A 20825-nucleotide genomic window follows, 5' to 3' on the forward strand; every position below is an offset into this window, starting at 1 on the left:
ATCCTCCAGCCTGGATTGGCACCAAGTCCTCCACTGCACCACAAGCTGAGCATACCTGAGATTTACAGCACAAGAAATTGGCTCACCTTTAACAAAAGCTAACACCAACTTCTACAGTGGCCTGGACAACATTAGAGATTTATTGCAACTATTTCACCCCCTTTTCTGCTCTAAATGGTCTCAAGCCGATGCGGAAGATCCATCCAAACCCCTGCAGTGTGAATGGAGTCTGCTCTGCCATGCAGACTGCCCAGGGAGGTGGTTGGATCCCCACCCCTGGAGGTGTTTAAAAAGTGCAGAGATGTGGTGCTGAGGGACATGGTTTAGCACTAGCCTTGGCAGAGTTAGAAAATGGTTAACTTGATGATCTGAAAGGTCTTTTCCAACCAAAATGATTCTCTGATCCTTTTCCCAGCTAGATGCCTGCTGCACAAGCCCCAGGATGTTTTCACCACCCCACAGACACGGGTGCTGAGCACAAGCATCTTTTTGTCCCAGCCTGCTGGCTCACAGGGGCCACCCATTTCACCACTGACCTGCCAGTTTCATTCCTCACATATCTGACAGCTGATGTCAGGACAGGGTGAGGGTGGCTGTGGGGGCTGTCCTGCTCTGAGTGGGGCACAGCATGGCCATTTTCCCATGTGTTTTCCCCCCAAATTTCTGGATACTGCCTTCCAACCCTGCTCCTCCCAGGAAGGCATCACTCCCGAAATTTGGCGCCTCAAAAGCAGCTGGATGAACAATTTTGGATCATTTGATTTTCAGCAAGGAGCAGGGGAAGGCGCTGGCTGTTTCTTCTGTGTGTATTATCTGTTGTGGATGTGGACACCAAACCACATGCAGAAGGTGGCTGGCTGGAATGAGGGAGTCTCAAGTGGCTCTGGCTGGGGTGAGAGGGTCTCATGTGGCTTTGTCTGGGTCCAGTTCTTCTGAGGTTGGCTGGGGCACGGAGGAGAGCTGGCAGAAAAGTGGTAGAGGTGTCAGCCACAGGGTGGACTGGAGGCTTTACTCCCCTAGCGATCCAAGCCCCAGCAGAGGCTTCTGCATGGTCACACACCACATGGTTGTACATTTGCTTCAAACCCATCTTTCACCATGGAGCTGGAGTCTGCCAGCCATGGATGAGGTCTCCAGGTATAAGGCATAGAATCAAAGGCTAGTTTGGGTTGGAAGAGACTGTTTAAAGGCCATCTAGTCCAGCCTCCCTGCAGTGAGCCTCAGACAGGCTGGAGAAGTGGGCTCAAGAGAACCTCAAGCAAAGTGCAAGGTCTTTCACCTGGGTCATGGCAACCCTCAGTATTAGTGGAAGCTGGGGGTGATGAAACTGAGAGCAGCCTACAGAAAGGGACTTGGGGACACTTGTAGGAGAAGGGCTGATTTCAGATAGCTTTGGAAGGTTATGCTTGGTCTCTGAGTTGGAAAAGAATGTAAGCACCTTGTAACTGAAGGAGAGAAATTGGGCAGAATTTGGTTGGATGTCTAAAACACTGTTTTGTTATTTTAGCCTATTGTATGCCTTAATTACAGGTGTGCCAGCAGAGAATAGCCAATTGAGATGTGACACATGTGCCTGCTGAGAGACGAGAGAACTTTGCTGTATAACATAATAAATGTCTTCCCCTGCTTACACCTTGTCCTGGGAGCTGTGCTCAGGGTAGTGGGACAGCTATACTACAACAAATGGTTCTTCACCATGAGAGTGGTGAAGCCCTGGAATGGCTTGTCCAGGGAGGTGGTTGAGGCCCCATCCCTGGAGGTGTTTAAGACCAGGCTGGATGAGGCTCTGGCCAGCCTGATCTAGTGTGAGTTGTCCCTGCCCATGGCAGGGGAGGTGGACCTAGATGATCCTTGTGGTCCCTTCCAACCCTGACTGATTCTATAGAGCAGGTTGCTCTAGAGCCCCAGACAACCTGACCTGGAATGTCCCCCTCTCCCCAGGACAGAATTTGAGCGGAGCCAACTGTTTTTCCTTTGGCATCTTCTCTGCGGCACCACCATCCTCACTTCCCATCCTCATTCTGCCACCAGAGCACTTGGTGTCCAGCATCATGCAATCACGCTGTCTCTGGAGCCACCCAATGGGCTCTCGTGCATGTGGGTCAGGAGGTAATGTCTGAGTGGTAGAGGGTTTCTCTGAAGGTTATCAGTAAATTAGAGGGAAGAAACAGAGAAGCATCGGGAATCATCCCATTTTTCAGTCCCAGCATGGGCACTGAAGGCTATGCAGAGCATCATGGTTGCCTGTGATGACGGAAGTGCTTTGGATGAGACTGGGTCCCTGCTCTCTTTCTTACAGCAAAAGAAAGCAACACAGTATAAGTGGCCATAAGGAGAGTGGGAAAATCACATTCTGCTGAAGTTTCTTGTCATTCTTTCCCTTCATAGCTCATCAGCTCCAAGATGGTGAGTCTGTAAAGATCATGAGATTAATTTCTTTCCTTGCTGTGACTGAATCATCTCTATTTGTATTGTGGAGCACTCACACTGGGTATGTGTTTATGCTTGCCTATATTTAGCTTGATCTCTACCATGATATCAAAATACATAAATTAAGGCTGGCTTGGGTCTCTTTGTGCCATTGAGACTCTACAGATGATTTTTCTCTTGGTTTTGTGAAATTTGGAACATTGACAGCAGGATGCTGGGCACAGGGAGATGTCAAAGGCAGTGTCAAATTATCCATGGTCCCTCAGGGTCCATAGGAGTGGAGGAGTTGCTCTTCCCCAGGGAGATGGTTTGAGGGGAAAAGAGGAAATATGAGGCAGAGGCATGAAAATAACCATTCTGGGAATGTAGTTAACCAGCCTGGGCTGCAGGCACAAGAACAAGAGGGAAAGAGGGATGAAGAAGGGGGAAGGCAGCAAAGGCCAGTGTTTCAGAGCTGCAGCACACCCCCAAAATAACATCCTCAAACCACTCTGTGGTAACCCCAATGTCCCAAGGGATCTGATCTTGCAGGCACTTCCCAAAGCCACCCTGATCCTTAGTAGAAAATCTCCCACATTTGGTATGTTGAAGCCAGAAAGTTCACCTCCCTCTGGGAAGCAGTGAGAGGTGGAACAAGGTTCCTCTCTGTGAGTGCAATGCCAGAGCTGCCAGGGACAAAAAAATCTCAATGAGAATTCTTACAAAATAGTATTTTGGCTCTTTTTGCTTGTAGCTGGGGCTTTTGGACCCCTCATTATGAGAAGAATATTGAGGTGCTGGAGTGCATCCAGAGAAGGGCAATGAAACCGGCAGAGAGTCTAGCAACTGAGGGAATTGGGGTTGTTTACCCTGGATAAAAGGCCAAGGAGAGACTTTCTCACTATCTGCAACTCCCCCCCACCCCCACCCCAAGGAGACTGGAGTAAGGTGGGGATTGGAAACCAGATATTGGACAATAGGAAATGGCCTCAAGTTGCACCAGGGAAGGTTTAGTTTGGATATTAGAAGAAGCTTCTTCCCTGGAAGGCTTGTCAAACACAGAATCAGATGCCCAGGGCAGTGGTGGAGTTCCAGTCCCTGGAGGGGTTTCAAAGCTGTGTAGATGTGGTGCTGAAGGACATGGCTTAGCTGTGACCTGGCAGTGCTGGGTTAACAGTTGGACTTGATGACCTTAAAGGAGTCTTCCAGCCAAAACTAATCTGTGATTCTGTTGTGGTGATGCAACAGGTGCCTATGTTAGCTCTGGGTGCCGCATGCTAAACACCCAGGAATGCAAATCTCTATGTGGTAAACTCAGGCCTAGGGCATCCTGATCTGAAGAAACCCTTCAGAAATCACTGATTTAATAATGTGCAGGTATGTGCAACCACCATGGGCTGAGGGTTGTCCTTTCCCACCCTGTTGCTGTTCGTGGTCTGTCTGTCCATCTGTTAGGTGAGCACCACAGTGATGGGGACAGGCACAGAAGCAAACACAAGATAAGCTTGTGGTCCAATTTATTTAGGCATAAAGGAGGTAACTGCATTTTGAGTAAAAAAATGGCAGACTCTTGAGATGATGAATGCTTCTAACTGAAAATGTGAAGGAAAGAAACCAGAGCATGGCGGGCGGAGCTCTCCTCCCCTCCCTGTTACTAGAGTGAGAACAAGGGCTCTTGGCAAGGACTTTGCAGTATAAGGAAAGGTGGAAAGTCATCTCAAGAGAGATTTCATCACAGCGTGAATTGACTTACAACCACAGTAAGTCCAGGGTTAACTTCTGCTTATTCAGGTGAAAGATAATTAGCTAACTAGAGACATGTGCTTTCAGTGATGCCAAGTAGATCCGTTATTACAGTGCTGTCCTACATCCAGGTCCACCGAAGCCTACAGAGAGAATCCACTGGCTTCTGATACAGTACAGCCTCATGGAAGGACAGTTCCTGGCAGATAGTGGCTTAACAACAGTAAAAAGATGTTTGGAAATGTGAGACATGAGACCTCCTTCTTTGACAGCACAGAAGGGATTCAAGAAGAAAATCCCTGTCCTGTGTATGATCTGAGGTGATGCTGAGCCAACCATGTGGGTACCCTGTGGTGGGGGAGACCTTGGCACTGGCCAACTCCAGCAGCTAAATCACACAGTGGCTTTACACAGGAATAGTTTTGGGCATCTGAATATTGAGCACAAGGGAAAGCAAAGAGCAGATGTTTGCCCAAGAAGCATCTATCAGTAAAGTTGTTCCACAAAACTCTTGGACAATGCTAACACATCCTGGGATGAGAATCTGTTGTGAATTTATCATGCCATGCTTGGGCTAACCTGATCTGCTGTGCCTCGGTATTGCAAGCCTGGATGCATGGTGCATGTCAGTGGCCTGCATTTCCCCATCAGCTCAAACTTCATGAGAAGAAACCAGAGCCATATGGTAATTCTGAAGGCAGACAAAACAATGTCTGTGTGTTTGGGTCTGGCAGGCTCAAATATTTTCCTAGAGCATTAGTTTTTCACTTTTGTATCAGACCTACATGAGCAAACACAAACAGGATTTTATACTTTACATAATCCACTCTGCTTGTGTTTGTAGTTACATGTAGGGAGTAATCGCCACCTGCCACCACCTACAGAAGAGCTCACAATAAATATTAGGACACAAACTTACAAGTTAAATGAGATATAGTTAAGCAGTTGATTAAAAGGACAACCATAACCTAAGGTTACAAAAGACTAAGTATTGCTTTCTTAATGTGCTTTTCTCCTTCAGTTTGCTCGCTCCCCTGCCAAGTCTATACTGGGAAGAGCATCTAGGGGAACTTGGAGTCATTATGTGGCAATGGGCATAGAGCAGGGGGGACATAAGCAGGCTTAAGGAGGAGAATTAGGCATGGGGAATGTATGCAGATAGCTGACAGGGGTCATCCCCCTGCTCCTATGGAAACCCATGATGTTTGCCCCAGCAGAGGGACTGTTACAAGAAGAAGCTATTTGTTTCCCACTCCCCATCTTGATTTCTTCACCCATCTCAGTCATACAGAGAGGGACGGGCTCTGCTCGATGTGGGCTCGCAGCAGTGTGGCAATGTCCCCATAGGCAGCTTGCTGGGCCAGTGACAGGGCTGAGTTACCGTCCTGTGGGGAGGGAAGAGATGAAGACATTAGTGTGGCCAGCAGGAATAGGGAAGTGATCATGTCCCTGTACTTGGCTGCGCTTCGAATACTGGGCTCAGTTTCAGGCCCCTCACTACAAGAAGGACATTGAGCCTGAGCAAAGAAGGGCAGCAAAGCTGGTGAAGGGTCTGGAGAACAGGGCTGGCGAGGAGTGGGTGAGCCTTACATTGTCTGTCAGCATGACCTGGCAGCCAGGCTGGGCCAAGAGGAGCTTGACGATGTCTGCATTGCCCTGCCTGCAGGCTACCATCAGCGCCGTCGTCCCCTCCTCGTCCTGCAGGTTGACATCAGCCTGGCAGGAGAGAAGAGCTCGCACCATGTCGTCCCGCTCATGGCTGACCCCCAGCATCAGCGCAGTCTGGCCCCCCTGCAACCACACAGGGAAAGGATGAGCACCTCCAACACACCAAACTCCTATAGTCCTATATAGTCCTATAGCTATAACATTCAGACAACAGACTGCATCATCATCATCCATATTAATATGTATTGTCAGCAGGACCAGGGCAATAATCATCCCCCTGTACTGGGCTCTGGTGAGGCTGCACCTCAAATACTGCGTTCAGTTTTAGGTTCCTCACTCCAAGAAGGACACTGAGGTGCTGGAATGTGTACACAGAAGGGCAACAGAGCTGGTGAAGGGTCTGAAGAAAAGGGTGGTGAGGAGTGGCTGGGGGAACTGGGATTATTTAGTCAGGGAAAGCCTTCTTGCTCCCTGAAAGGATGTTGGAGCCAGGTCAGGCTTCAGCTCTTCTCCCGGGTAGCAAGCGGCAGGACAAGAGAAAACAGCTGCAAGTTGTGCCAGTGAAGGTTTAGGTTGGACATTGGGAGCAGGTTCTGCCCTGAAAGGGTGAGCAAGTCCTGGAACAAGCTACCCAGGGCAGTGCTGGAGTCCTCATCCTTGAGGGAATTATGGGATATGTATATGTGTTGCTGAGGAACATGGTTTAGTGGTGGACTTGGCAGTGCTGGGTTAGCAATTGGACTTGATCTTAACAGTCTCTTCTAACCAGAACAATTCTATGATTCTATAATTATTGCATATTGCACATTTTATTGCATATTATTATTAGCAGCAGCATAACCAAACCACCTGGCTCCTAGCTGCTCCCAGGCAGGGATCCTCCTGCCCCTCCTGGGATGTTTAACTTTTACAGCTGTTTGGAAGTGGAGCTGGATGAGGCCACTGTCATCTCTGAGACTGAAATGTTTGACTCTGAACACTGCTCATCAGCAAGCCTCACCAGATCCCATGCCATGGAGTCCATCCCACACTGCTCCTCCTTGGTATCACTTCTTCAGACTTTAATTTTTTAGCTCAGTAAAATTATTTTGCAAATTGTTGAGCCTCCATTTTGCTCCTTGAGCTTATGCATCTCTTGTGTCCCTTCACAGGGTGGGTGGCCACACTGCAATTTAGCTGAGGTTGCTTTTGTAACTTCTGGGAAGCAGCAACTCCAACCTAATACCTACGCCTGAGAGTCAGTCTAGTGCTGCACAAGCAATGTAAGAAATCTGTATTATATCCTCTCCACAACTCAAGATCTCTGTGGGGACATGATGAATACAGAATCAGAATAATGTTGGTTGGAAGAGACCTTTAAGATTCTCAAGTCCAACCAATAACCCAACACTGCTAGCTCACTACTAAACCATGTCCCTCAGCACAACATCTACACAATGCCAAAGCTTGAACTGGAATCACACAGTGATAGCTGGTGCTGGTCTCTTCTCACAGTGATATAACAAGAGGGAATGGCCTCAAGCTATGACTGGGTAGGTTTAGACTGCACATTAGGAAAAAAATTTTCACAGTAAGAGTGGTCAGGCATTGGAATGTGCTGCCCAGGGCAATGGTTGAGTCCACAGCCCTGGATATGTTTAAAGGTGGTTTGGATGTGGTGCTTGGGGATGTGGTTTGGTGGTGAACCTTGTAGAGTAGGGTTATTGGTTGGACTTGGTGATCCTGAGGGACTTTTCCAACCTGAGTATTTCTGTGATTCTGTGATCAACAGGCTACAAGATCATCAGGAGTCCCTTTGCAGATGTCTTTGCCCTCAGACCTGGCACAATCCCTTGTGGGGCCACACTCAGTTTTCAAAGAGACAGCAGAACTTTGGGAACGCACCTGTGATGCTCGCAGGTTGACATCCCCCTCCTTCAGCAGCTTCATCACCACCTCCATGTCCTCAGCTGTCTCAGCAGCTGCCAGTGGGGTGAGCATCACTGCCGTGTAGCCGGCGCGGTTCTGCAAGTCCAGGCAGCATACACCTGGTGGGTAATGCACCCACAAATACAGATTTGTGTCAGCTTCTATTCCCAGGAACAGGGAATTAGACAGCACTGAGATTTATCACTGTTAAGTATCTAGTGTCTCATGAGCACTGCATTAAAGGGCCCTTGGTGCTATGCAATTACTACAGTTAATTACAATTGTTGAGGTCAACTTAATTAACTTGGAAGACCGTCATACACAAAAAAGGGGGGGAGGGGGGAATAATTAGTGCATCGGGCACAGGCCAGTTGTGGAGCTCTGGGCTGTTTGCTTCGATTCCTGCATCAAGAGAGCAACAAATGGGTGGATTAAAGCCATCCTGGCCCGGTTTTGCTCACTTTTCACCCCAAAGATCCTATTTCCAACTCCATCACGAGGAACAAGCCGTGTCCAACCGGCCAGGGCTCAGGGCCAGCCTTGTCCTGAGGGCCCAGCCGCCACGGGCACTGAGAGGCAGGAGGGGACAAGCCTCCGCGGCTCCCCGCAGTAACAATTGGGTTATAGATATGTATGATAATCTGCCATTTCCCTAACATTTAGCAGATTGTCTGGACCATGAGAAAAGGCCAAAGAGCCTTTATTCCTTGGGGGCCACGTGCTCTTTTTCCCTGCCCTGTAAAAGCTCAGCTGAGACTTTTCTTTCTCTGCAGTGCAAGCGCAAAGTTCAATAGTTTAATGTGGAGTTTTTCTGCTCTGGGGATGGGTTTGTTACAATCTCAGGGGGCTGATCCTCCTGCTCCAAGCCACAATGTGACATTTGCTACTACCAAGAAGCTGGGGGAGCCACAGAATCCCACCTAGACTGGGGCCATGAGAGACACCCCTTAGCCAAAGGGGATCCTGAGCCATTCCAATGCCAGATTGCAAAGCTCTCGACATGGGTCAGTGCTTTGTGGGCACTAATGAGCCTTAATGACCCTGAGGAGCCTCAGCTGGGATTTCCCTGCCTATACTCATGGGCCCAGGATGCTGGTCTTCAGAGCAGCGATGTCTCCTGAGTGGCACCTGGCCTCATGCCTGTATCTTGGATGGACCTTGGCCCCACATTTGTCTCCTGGATGAACCTCAGCTCCATGCTTGTCTACTGGATGGCTCCCTTGCCTGTAAATTGTAGCTGGTCCCCAGCCTCACCTCTGTTCCCTCTCATTTTGCTCCTGACTGAACTTCCTGAGAAGACCCTGGACTTCATTCACTGGTTGCCATGGATGGGACGGTTGATTGGCCTCCATTACCTAGCTCTGCACACCACAGTCATCTCATGCCCGGTGGCAAGAGTGACATAAAGTAAGTGCCACATTCATACCTATGGCTACACAGAATGGCTGTTCCTACCTGTGTCCAGCAAGAGCTTTGCAATTGGGAAGTTGGAGTGGGAAACACTGTAGTGGAGAGCTGTATTGCCGTTCCTGTCAGCCAGGTTCACCACCATCTCCAGGATCTGGGGCTGGATGGCCCCCAGCTCCTTGAGATACTCTGCGACCACCTCTGTGCTGGAATTCTTGTGGCTGGACACCCGGAACCACTCCTGGCAGACGGTGCTCAGGATGTGCCGCTAAAAACACCAAGGGTTTGCCATTACTCCTGGGGCAGTCATCCTGCAAACTGGTCACTGCCCCTTCTCCTCGACCCACACCACTGGGTCCTGTGCTCTGCCATCACCCAGATGGTATTTGGCTTGTGGGTTTGGGATTACTGCTATAACTCAAGGGGGAAAGGAATTTCCTGTGGTAGCTCAAATAAGTAAGCAGAGAGAGCATTCATCTGTTTCTTTTTTTTTTTTTTTCCTTTCTTCATTTTTTGCTATTCAGAATAACTCAGAGGCCATCTCACCCCCATCTCCTCACAAAGCTGGCATGGTAGAGCACAGCCTGCAACGAGCCATGAAGATAATCTTACTCATTAAATGTAACAGAGGGTGGGAACCACATCTGAAATGGGATTGGAAAAAAAATAGTAAAAAAAAATCAGTACCAGATGCTTGTCACTTGTGGTCCTGATTTCTGAGAGGTGCTTGCTGAGGAGCTGGCAGTTGGCAAGGAAAGCTTCAGAGGGTTTGCATCTGAAGGGAAAATGCTTTTGTAAATCCACCATGGGACAGAACTTGCAAGAGGTACTGAAGCAGGAAGGAGAACATGCAGGTTAGGTCAAAACACGTTCAATGCTTCTTGAAGTGCTTAACTTCACAGACCTAAGTTGTCCCACTGGCTTGGCACAGGTACAATGTTAAGCACTTAAAGAAGTGTTTCAGCCTGGAGTTCCAGATCGTTATGCTCAACTTCATCTTTTAGAAGATGACTTAAAATGGGTAACAAAAACTCCCAAAAAACATATTCATGACTGTGCAAGGAACTTCACTGAGAAACTTTCCATGAGAGGGGAGAAATGACCTAATTCTTCCCAAACATGACTCACTCCATCTTTTCCACAGTCAAGCCTAGGGCCTAAATCAATCCCCATTAGATTCTGTAGTAACTCAAAAATTATTTAGCTCTTTCAAGCCTTTTCCCATTTCTGTGGAGGTCAGCAGCTGCCTTTCCACCAAGCAGATGAGGCCCTGTAGGAGCAACTGACTGCAGTGCTGTGAGTCCTGTGACTGCAGAAGCAAGTGGGACAGCACAATCACAGGCTGGTTTTCGGGTTACCTGTCAGCCTTGTGCTGAGTGCAAGGTGCTGCTTCTGTCGATGGTTTGTGAAGGCTATCATCCTCGCATTTCTCCTGCGAGGAGGTCCCTGAGGAAGCCTCCTTGCTTTCACCTCCAGCTTCCACCTGTGTGGGCTCCAAGTCATCAAGTCTTCTTTCCGTCTCACTCTCGGTGTCACCATCTGACTGGCTGTCCTCACAACTTGTGTCTTCACTTGAAGTTGTTTCATAGCTATTTGAGGACATCACATGTTATTCACTCCTTTCCCATCAGCAACTGCAGAGCCTGACCAAGACTCATTGAAGACACCCACTGACTCCAATGGGCCTTGGACGAAGCCCGGAGCAATATGCAAGTTAAAAGGTTAGAGCCACAAACAAGCTTGAGGTTTAGTCTGGTTTTGACTTCTTAAGCCAGTAGGAGGGTGATAGAAGCAGTTAATTAGCAGGAGGCAAGGTTACTTCAGGGATTACTGGATTTGGAGGGCTGTCCATCACACAAGACTCAACATGGCCAGGCAAGAGTTGTGTGCCACCTCCCTGCTGAGAGCTGCCAGCATGCTGAGGAGCTGAGGAACACATGGACCTTATGGCAAGGGCAGCATGTCAGCAGCCTTGGCAACCACTAGACAAAATCTTGGGTTTCAGCTCCAACATGGACCTGAGGCCACCATTTGAGCAGCTCTGCTAAAGAGACTTCTCTTCTGCTTGTCCATAAGTATTAATAAAAACAACATCTTCCATGACCAGAACATTTCACTCTGAGAGATCCCAAAACTTTTCTCAAACTAGATGAGATTCCTCTGCTTGCTAAAAGTTGTACCCATTTCAGTTGGTAGAAGGTCTAAGCAACAAGAGTAACATCTGATGAACCCAACAGCAGCAGCCATTGAGCTGGAACACTGGAGAAGGATGTCAGCAGAAACCAGCAACCACACTTGCACACACAGCTGTTTGCACAGTGAAGAGAGAGCACAATGCATCCTGCCCTCGTCATGCCAACACATGTATGTACTCCTCAGTAGAAGATGTGCCAGTGCTGCTCTTAGAGATGTGTCTACAGCACATGCTGGTGTATCTAGTTAGCGTGAAGGCCAAAGTGTGTTAGATATTGGATACACAGGGGATAGGGTGTTGGAGCACAACTTTAAAATATGTGTCTCCACCCCCAGGTAATTTCTTACTGACTGAAGTGTTTTTTTTCAGTCCCTGAACCAACTTTTGTTGTCTGTCACTGGAGTGTGGAAGCAGGTTAGTGGCAGCATGCCCATCCAGGCAATGCTGACCTCCTCCCAAACCCACCAAAGTTAGTAAGAATCTTCCTATGGGTTTTGGATGAAGCCTCAAAAGATGGGTGAGCAGAGAGTGTCAGTCCTCAGGGTGTCCCCCTCACTGCTCTGAACACACCAACATCTTTTCTGCAGGGTTACTTACAGGTTATCAGAGCTGCATTAAAAAAGAGAGAAGAGAGGCTCCATTTCAAATAGCCTTTTAATCAAGAGGTTTGGAGGAGAAAAGAGGGGAAGAGAAGAATGACTTCTTCAGCCATACAGAGAATATCACATGTTAAAAGGCAGTTTAATCTTCTGAACGGATGCTTACCCACCATTTACCCCAACAAACTGAAGATTCTTTTTGGTCTCATTGCCTCCTGCACGGAAACCATAACCTTTCTTTTTCATGATAGATTTAAGACTTGTAGTTGGAGAGGTTTCTAGCAAAATATAAAATAATAGATTAATTAAGCAGATGTGCCATAATTATCAATCATTCTTCCCAACTTCCAGCAACAAACTACAAAGCATCTTACTTCATCTTATGAGACTCTTTTTATGTCTTGCAATGCTATGGATGAACCTGGCCACAACTGGAACTTGCTCTGACACCCCTAAAATGTGGATCTCAGACATCTCCAAGTGACTGGGAATATAAAAGAAGTGACTAGGAATTATATACGTGTCCTATGGTTATAAGATATATTTGATAATATAGTTTTTGTTCTAGTTTTGAAAATAGTAATATATTGGGAATTTCCTATATAAATCTTCTAAATACTACATGGATCAGTCTTTCCACCAGGCTTTAAGTAGTCTCACTATGTATTGCTTACAAGTAATCACAGAATTATAAAGGTTGGCAGGAACCTCTGGAGATCATCCAGCCCAAACCCATGCCAGAGCAGATTCACCCAGAGCAGTTTGCACAGGATGGCATCCAGGCAGGTTTTGAATTACTCCAGAGAAGGAGGCTCCACCACCTCTCTGGGCAGCCTGTTCTAGTGCTCGCTCTCTCTCAAAGTAAACAAGTTCCTCCTCATGTTTAGATGGAACTTCCTCATAGGTCACTTATCTATTTGCAAGGCCTCCTCAACCATGAACAGGCAACCTTTGTTTTTGGATTCTCATCTTCACATAAGCTAACACTATTTGAAATGAAGGGCTGTGAGTGGGGAAGGGTCTTCTCCCAGCCTCCTTGCTCAGTTAGCTTGAACTGGGCGTGGTTCTGGTAAACTCCCTGCTGATTTACCCCCGGTGAGCACAAGTCCCCTTTTCTTGCAAATCCTTGCTCAAACCAAGTAAGAAAACAGGTTATTTGATGGGACAGACACAAGAGCAGCCACTTTTGGAAGCTGATGCTGCATGTAACTGAGCCACAAGCTTTACCAGCTCCTAGGTGAGTTTATTTTCTTTTCATCATTTAAGACCACATAGTTAATGAAGTGCAGAGTTTTGCCTTCCTCCTACATGTCTAGGAGGGGCTATTTCTGAGCTGACAGGTACTCATCATCCCACCCTATCATCCCTGCTCAACACTTGAAGAAATGGGAAGATTTTTGGCCGGCCATGTCGAACCTACGCCAATATTATTTACCCAACTGTTGATAGTGTGTGTTGGAGTTCTCCTTGTCGGCGGACCCTCGTGTAGAGTAGGCAGAGAGCAGCGAGTTTAAGGAATTAACTAACTGGTTCTGGATGGAGCTGAGCTTGGAGGCTGGCTGCTTGATGGCGCTCGCTAACTCGGGGTAGCCATGCTCCAAACACAGCCACTGCTCCTGCAGAAGCTCCTGGATTTTTTTTACATATTGGCCAATGGGGTCAACAGCAGGGAGATCCTCATGGCCATGGGGACCTTCCTTTTCTAGCCCATCTGGAGGTTTATCTTCTCCAGTGCCTGCTTTGTTTTCTCCCCCGCCTGAGCTGTTTCTTGTTGCCTGATAGCTTTCTGCAGGCCCGGGCTGTGCGGCGAGGCTCTGGGCACAGCAGTCACTCCTGTGGTTCTGATTGTCATCGCTGAGACGCTCGGCAGCCTTCAGTTGGGTAAAGCACAGCGTGGGAAGTCCAGACTCAATGTTGGCATCACCCAAATGTCCAGGTCCCACCCCAATGACACTGGCATGAGCATCTGGCAGATCTCTCCAAGTACCCAGCTCCCCAGTCTGTGTGTTCATGTTGTCTGTTCTCTGGATGCTGCACCCCACGGATTTGGTGGGGACTGGAATATTCACGTTGATGCCTTTATCATGGACTTGCTTGGCCCCAGTTACCTGCAAGAGGTCGGTATTCACTGCAGCATCGTGGCACTCCAAAGCCCCCCTGCTCTGCCTGGATGGCAACTTGCCCTCTGTGCTGCTTTCACAAAGCAGCTTCTCTTCCAGCTGAGCTTTGGAGCTGGCCAGTAACTTAATGCTTTTTTCCTTTTCCTTGATTTCCTGATCCTGCTGCTCCAGCACAGCCTTGATCTGCTCTAGCTCTTTCTTCTTCTTGTCCAGCTGCTCCTCCAGAGCAGCAATGTGCTGCTTCAGCATGGCAACCCCACTGGGCTCTCCAGCAACATGAGGCTGAGCAACACAGCTCTTCTTGTTCTCTCCAGCCTGGACACTTCCCTCCTCAGATTTCTTCAGCACTTTTGGAGCTATTTCACTCACGCTTAACTGCTTTTCCCCAGGGTTCATGTTCTCCTCTGCAAGCTGAAGGGCAGCCAGTGAGGCTTGTTCACTCCCAGCCAAGGTGGAGCAACCACTGTCATCGATGGCATCACCCTCCTCACCTCTGCTCTCCATCACCACCTGCAGCTGTGGTGCTGTGGGATGCTGACTCTGCCAGGGGGGCTGCATCTGTCCCAGCCCTGAGCTCCCTCCATCAGGATGTTCCTTCTGCCCCAAGGAGGCATCTTGCTGGAAACTCATCTCCTGGGGGAGATGTAACACACAGCCATTGGAGCTGGGTGAAGGTGCTGTGGGGTGAAATGTGCTTTTGGAACTAAAGCTGACCTGGTCATGGCAGTGCTGGGGAGGTGGACGGAGAGGTGAGGGCACCCTCCCATCCCCTGGCAGGGGCTGCCCAGGTAGCAATGCAGCCGGCATGCTGGAGGCTCGCAGCAGCTGTGGCCGCCCCAGCTCCACCTGCCGCTGTGTCTCTGCCAGAAGTGCTTTTCTCCGGTAACTCGGCTCATCGGCCACAGAAAGGGCTGCCTCGCTGGGCAGGAGGGGATGGGAGGTCTCCTCTGACCCCAGCGATGCCTTTCGCTGGGGGAAGGAGCAAGTGGCCGTCCAGCTCTTGCTGGGAGCAGATGTGCAGCCACGGGAGCCATTCTCGGGCAGGCTGAAGTTTCGCGGCAGGGTGCTGAACTTGGGCTGCTTGGCTTTCCGGTGGACGTGAATCCTTCTGATGGTGTTCCCTTTCTCGATGTCATCCACGTACTTCAGGAAGTCCAGGTCCAAGTGAAAGCCGTAGGGTGTCTCCACAGAATAGGGGAGGCTGCGGGGCTGCTCCCTCTCCCCGTCAGGTTTGGGTGGCTGGCCATCTGCTGAAACAACCCAAAAAAGCCAAGAGATGGTTGAGGTTTGAAGACAATTACAAAAATAAAAAACATGTTTAAAGCAGGATGAAAATGTTCCTGCTTTGCTCATCTCAGCTTTAGGTAGGTGAGGGGCTGCAGGTTGCCATCATGGAGGCTCATGAAGCTGTACAGAGATGCAGCTACACATGCAAAGGTCTGATCCAGTTTTCCAAAGGTGAATCAGGTAACTGTTGCACTGAGGAAGCTGAAAAGGTGCTAAAATCACAGCTGTAGCTGGCAATCAAGCAAAGAGCAGGTTTTGCAGGTGGAGCTACATATCTGTGTAAGCAGAAAAAGCTGCCTGATGTGTAATAAATCCAGCTCAAAACCAGGAGGCGGAACCAATCTGTGACAACTATGTTTTCCAAGGCATTGGGTTTGGTGTTAACTTCTCAGTGGCATAAGCAGTGCACACCAAACAGGAAAATCATTGCTTTGTTTCATATGCAAACACAGGGGCACAAATTAGTCCTTGGAAAAGATGAATACAGCAGCGGGCAGAGGCCAGCTGCAGGCAGCAGCAGCTGGGGTGAAGCACATGCCTCCCAAGGTGACCTGGTGCATGGCACCCAGCACAGCTTCTAATTGAGGAAAATGGCCACAAAGTGTGTGACAGCAGGTTTGCCCACCTGTCTGTCTCAAGCAAATGGCATGGCTCTAGCAGCACCAGGTTCCTGGATCTGCACTTCACACGGTTAGATCCAGGCTGCCAAAATTCACAGCCCCCAAATTTTGGGTCACAGAATCAAAGAATCACAGAGTGGTAGGAGTTGGAAGGGATCTCTGGATCACAGAATCAACCAGCTTGGAAAAGACCTCAGAGACCATCAAGTCCAACCTATTACCTAATACCTAACACCTCATGACAACTAAGCCATGGCTCCAAGTGCCACATCCAATTCTTTTTTTAACACCTCCATGGATGGTGGCTTCACCACCTCCCTGGGCAGCCCATTCCAACACCCCTGCTAAAGCCAGGTCAACCACAGCAAGTTGCCCAGGATCACAATGTCCAGATCACAATGGTCCAGAGAAGGAGACTCCACAACCTCTCTGGGCAGCCTGCTCCAGGGTTCCAGCACCCTCACAGTAAACAATTTTCTCCTTCAAGTTCAAGTGAAACCTGCTGTGTTCTAGATTGTACTTGCTGCCCCTTGTCCTGTCACTACCCACCACTGAAAAGAACTCAGCTCCATCCTCATGATCTCCACCCACTAGCTCTTGCTGAGCATCCCCTCTCAGTCTGCTCTTCTCCAGGCTACAGAGCCCCAGGTCTCGCAGACTCTCCTCATAAGAGATGCTCCAGGGTCTAAATAGTTAAACCTCTGCATTGCTGCTCAGTTTTTCTTATGCAGCACATCCCTGAAATCAAAGTGGTTGAAGCTGCTCTCCACCTCTGAGCAAATGAACACAGCTTGGTGAGGATGATGAGGAGCAGATTGACCAGGAGAAAACAGGTTTCCCAGCTGCTCTGTCTCCATCCCAGTGCAGCAGCTGTGTGGGGACTGGGATAATGTGGCACAGCTTTCGGTGCTGCTTGTCACGGAGCATCACTGAGATGCAGACACCATTCTGATGGGCAGCAGCACATGAAAGTCAGAGGAACAACAGAGGGAAAACATCTGTTTTGGGGTCACACAGCACAAAGGCAAAGCCAGGATGGTGGGAGCAGAGATCAGTTCTGCCTACATGCTGCAGAGGACAGGAGGACAAATATGTGCTGAAGTGATTGCTGTGACCATGTTTTTGCTGTGGTTTAGGAAGTCTGCATAATACATGAACCATGCATTTCTCATCTCCTGGCCCTACCACATCTCTATAGCAGGTTATTTACAGTATTTCTGGTAAGGAAATTACTTTGGGGGTTTGTTGAGGATTTTTTCCCAGAAACAAATGAGCAAACAAATATCCTGCAGCTTCCATACCATCTGTCTTCTCCATGATGTGGTCCAATTGGGCCGTCAGTTAAACATCCTCTGACAAGCTAGGGTAGATGAGTCACTTCACCCTTGGAAAAAAAAAAAAAACAGAACCACAAACAGATACTTAATTTATTTTAAAAACAGCTCCATGTTCTGAACTTCATCTCTCCTTAAAGCCTCATAACTCTTCTGAGGCCAGCCCCCCTTCATCTTGCTCATACTCTGCAGCCTGACTGTGTCTGCTAAGCACTTTCAAGATGCTCAGATCAATAGTTCCTTTTCTGGTGACAACTCGTGCTTCATAGACACATCCCAAGCAGCTACTTCATACAAACCATCTCCTGCATTACAGATGGATTTGGCTGCAAACACAGAAAGACATTGAGGATAGGATAGGATAGGATAGGATAGGATAGGATAGGATAGGATAGGATAGGATAGGATAGGATAGGATAGGATAGGATAGGATAGGATAGACCAAGTTGGAAGAGACCTTCAAGATCATCGTGTCCAACCTATCATCCAACACCACCCAACCAACTAAACCATGGCACCAAGCACCCCATCAAGTCTCCTCCTGAACATCTCCAGTGATGGTGACTCCACCACCTCCCTGGGCAGCCCATTCCAATGGGCAATCACTCTCTCTGTGTAAAACTTCCTCCTAACCTCCAGCCTAAACCTCCCCTGGTGCAGCCTGAGACTGTGTCCTCTTGTTCTGGTACTGGTTGCCTAGGAGAAGAGACCAACCTCTGCCTGTCTACAACCCCCCTTCAGGTAGTTGTAGACAGCAATAAAGTCACCCCTGAGTCTCCTCTTCTCCAGGCTAAGCAACCCCAGCTCCCTCAGCCTCTCCTCATACGGCTTGTGTTCCAAGCCCCTCACCAACTTCGTTGCCCTTCTCTGGACACGCTCCAGCAAGTCAACATCCTTCCTAAACTGAGGGGCCCAGAACCGGACACAGTACTCAAGGTGTGGCCTAACCAGTGCAGTGTACAGGGGCAGAATGACCTCCCTGCTCCTGCTGGCCACACTGTTCTTAATGCAGGCCAGGATGCCATTGGCCCTCCTGGCTGCCTGGGCACACTGCAGGCTCATGTTCAGCCTACTATCAACCAGTACCCCCAGGTCCCTTTCTGCCTGGCCACTCTCCAGCCACTCTGACCCCATCCTGTAGCACTGCATGGGGTTGTTGTGGCCAGTGTGCAGAACCCGGCACTTGGATGTGTTAAATCTCATGCCGTTGGATTCTGCCCATCTGTCCAGCCTGTCGAGGTCTCTCTGCAGAGCCTCTCTACCCTCCAGCAGATCAACTCTTGCCCCCAGCTTGGTGTCATCCGCACTTCTACTGGGCTTGAGACAGACAGCCCAGGAACTTCTCCTTGACTCCTGTAAGCTGAATAGATATATCCAACATAAAATGACATCTCCGAGAACAGCAAGGGATATAAACTCTACACAGAACTGACTGGTTTGACACCTTTTTATTTTTTAATGCATAACAACCAAAGATTCAGAATTGAATTTAAATCTCATTCCACTGAAATCCATTAGAGCAGAGCATGTCCGTACTGTTGTAAAGAATTTTCTCCAAATTGCACTACAACCCAGATACATTGCTTTCACATTAGGGAAAAGCTTCACATGGAGATCTACCACAGCCTGTATGATGAACTTCACGCCCATCCTGGTCTGTATTACTCTCCAGCTCTTCCCATCACATGGACACAGGTGAGACCCTTCTGGAACATGAGAAGAGATTAAGTCTGGAAACAACCAAGAAAGTTCCTGGGTGAAGCTTCTCTCCTCCATGTCCTTTAGAAAGACACAAGGATAAGACAGGCAAAGATGGAAGAAACTGAGGCATCTGGACATCACATTAGGAGGCTTTCTGACTAGTACAAGAAGGACAACATTGCTCAGAGTGAGAAAGTCTGTCTTTTAATTCCTACTGCACAGCATAAAGTGGGGGGGTTCTTGGAGAGCAGGTTGCTCCTTCAAGTATCTAATTTGGTCCCTGGTGCCACAGCAGCTTGGAAGTCCACCTCTGCCTTCTCCAGTGCATCCCTTTGCTAGGCAAGATTCTCAAGAGTAGGACCAAGAAGCACAAATCCCATGTCAAGCCAGCCACAAGCAGCTGGGGACATGGCCAGGACTAGTTATTCCAGAATCCTGCTCCCATTCTTCTCTTTGATCAAAACATCAGATTCTGGAGTCATTCTCTGCTTGTACTATTTTGCCTAGCAGGGCTTTAGCACTCAACCATGCTTCCAGAGCTCCCCCTGAAGAGCCTCCAGCCCCTCACTTCACATCGCCATGTAGTTACCCAGCACCAGTCTTGTGCACCTTTCCACTTTTTCTTCTGCAACATCCACCACCAGAAACATCTCTGGAGACCTCTGGTTCATTAATTGTCTTAGAAGCAAGTCTGTCTTGTTGGTGTTCTCCATTCTGCAGCTTCTATGTACTCCTTTTATGGCATAATTATTTTTGTGTTGTACAAGTCATCTTTCTTCTTGTGGCAACAGCAAGATAACTGGACATGAAGTACAGGCAAGGACATGCAGAGCATACAGGTGATGCTAGCATTCTCTTCTAGAAGCATTCCCCTGACATGCTGTAACTACAATGGAGACCAGCAGGAAAAGAAAGCCAGGTCCTGTCATATCATTATCATAGGATGGGTACTTTGAAAGACCAAAACCCTTTAATGAAACAATTAGTTCTATCATTCATAGCCCAGATGGAAACTTTGGAGGGTCCCAACCCAAGGAGAACATTAAAACTTTCAAAAGCACCTCTGGGGTTGGTACCTCCTTGATGCCTGTGTGGCTGGATGGCAACATTGATGCCCAAAGAACACCATACAAACTTCTGAAACACCTTGACCAGCAGCCTCCTGATGTGCTCTTCAGTTCGCTGCTCTTCTGCTATAAAGAGTGATTTTTCCCTCTCCTCCTGCCAATAAACAGCATGTGCCAAAACCAACACAGACCTCTTTCTCAAATGTTGGGGGGTTTATTTGTTTTCCAATAGCAGTCAATTATGGAGCACTTACAGATCCCAGCTCCAGTCTGATCAGTTACACTTCACTCTTCCAGCATTTATTTAGAAGCTAGTGAATAGGATGCTTTTTAATATCTAGATAATTACATCTAATCAGTTCATTCATGAGCTGACTTGGTCCCAACTCTGCAGCCCAAATTGATACTACAACTTCTCCCTTTTGACCAATCTACTTCAAAATCACCTCATAAAAGGATGCTGAATGTACCCTACCAGCTTGCTGATGTTCTCCTGTCCCCACATGGGGCAGCTCAGGCATAGGGTGGATAGCTTTGAGCCAAACCCCATGGTTCTTTAGACCCCATGGCTGCTCTCCAGTGCCTGCCCCTAATAAAAATGAGAATTTAAAAATTAAGAAATCCACCAGAAAAAGCATGTCTGTATATACAGAGTCTGGCCCACAGTTTGGGGCATGGCAGTACTTTGAGGTGGGTCTCCATCCTGCTAATACCTGTTAAGTCAACTCTCTGTTGGGTTCTATATGTGCTGAGTTGTCCTCTGTGGAA

At 48.4% G+C, this 20825-nt stretch overlaps 1 protein-coding gene across 5 annotated transcripts in view; it reads right to left on the bottom strand.

Annotated features, from left to right (window-relative positions):
- Positions 1 to 3909: 3909 nt before the first annotated feature.
- KANK4 (KN motif and ankyrin repeat domains 4) overlaps positions 3910 to 20825 on the bottom strand; it is a 28292-nt gene continuing 11376 nt past the window's right edge. For 3 of the 5 annotated variants that reach the window (XM_068140759.1, XM_068140761.1, XM_068140758.1), the window contains exons 2-10: positions 17257 to 17339; positions 13364 to 15298; positions 12095 to 12206; positions 10494 to 10724; positions 9823 to 9964; positions 9184 to 9403; positions 7705 to 7847; positions 5743 to 5943; positions 3910 to 5537 (exon numbers count right to left, since the gene is read on the bottom strand). In XM_068140759.1, the coding sequence (XP_067996860.1) occupies positions 5436 to 5537; positions 5743 to 5943; positions 7705 to 7847; positions 9184 to 9403; positions 9823 to 9964; positions 10494 to 10724; positions 12095 to 12206; positions 13364 to 15298; positions 17257 to 17272 (3102 nt within the window). In that variant the 5' untranslated portion in view covers positions 17273 to 17339 and the 3' untranslated portion in view covers positions 3910 to 5435. The remainder of the gene's footprint in view (positions 5538 to 5742; positions 5944 to 7704; positions 7848 to 9183; positions 9404 to 9822; positions 9965 to 10493; positions 10725 to 12094; positions 12207 to 13363; positions 15299 to 17256; positions 17340 to 20825) is intronic. The other 2 variants (XM_068140762.1, XM_068140763.1) reach the window with 2 other exon arrangements.

Source organism: Melanerpes formicivorus, unplaced genomic scaffold (genome assembly GCF_026170545.1).
Source record: "Melanerpes formicivorus ecotype bairdi unplaced genomic scaffold, bMelFor1.0.p_v2 SCAF_7, whole genome shotgun sequence".
NCBI classification, from domain to species: Eukaryota; Metazoa; Chordata; class Aves; order Piciformes; family Picidae; genus Melanerpes; species Melanerpes formicivorus.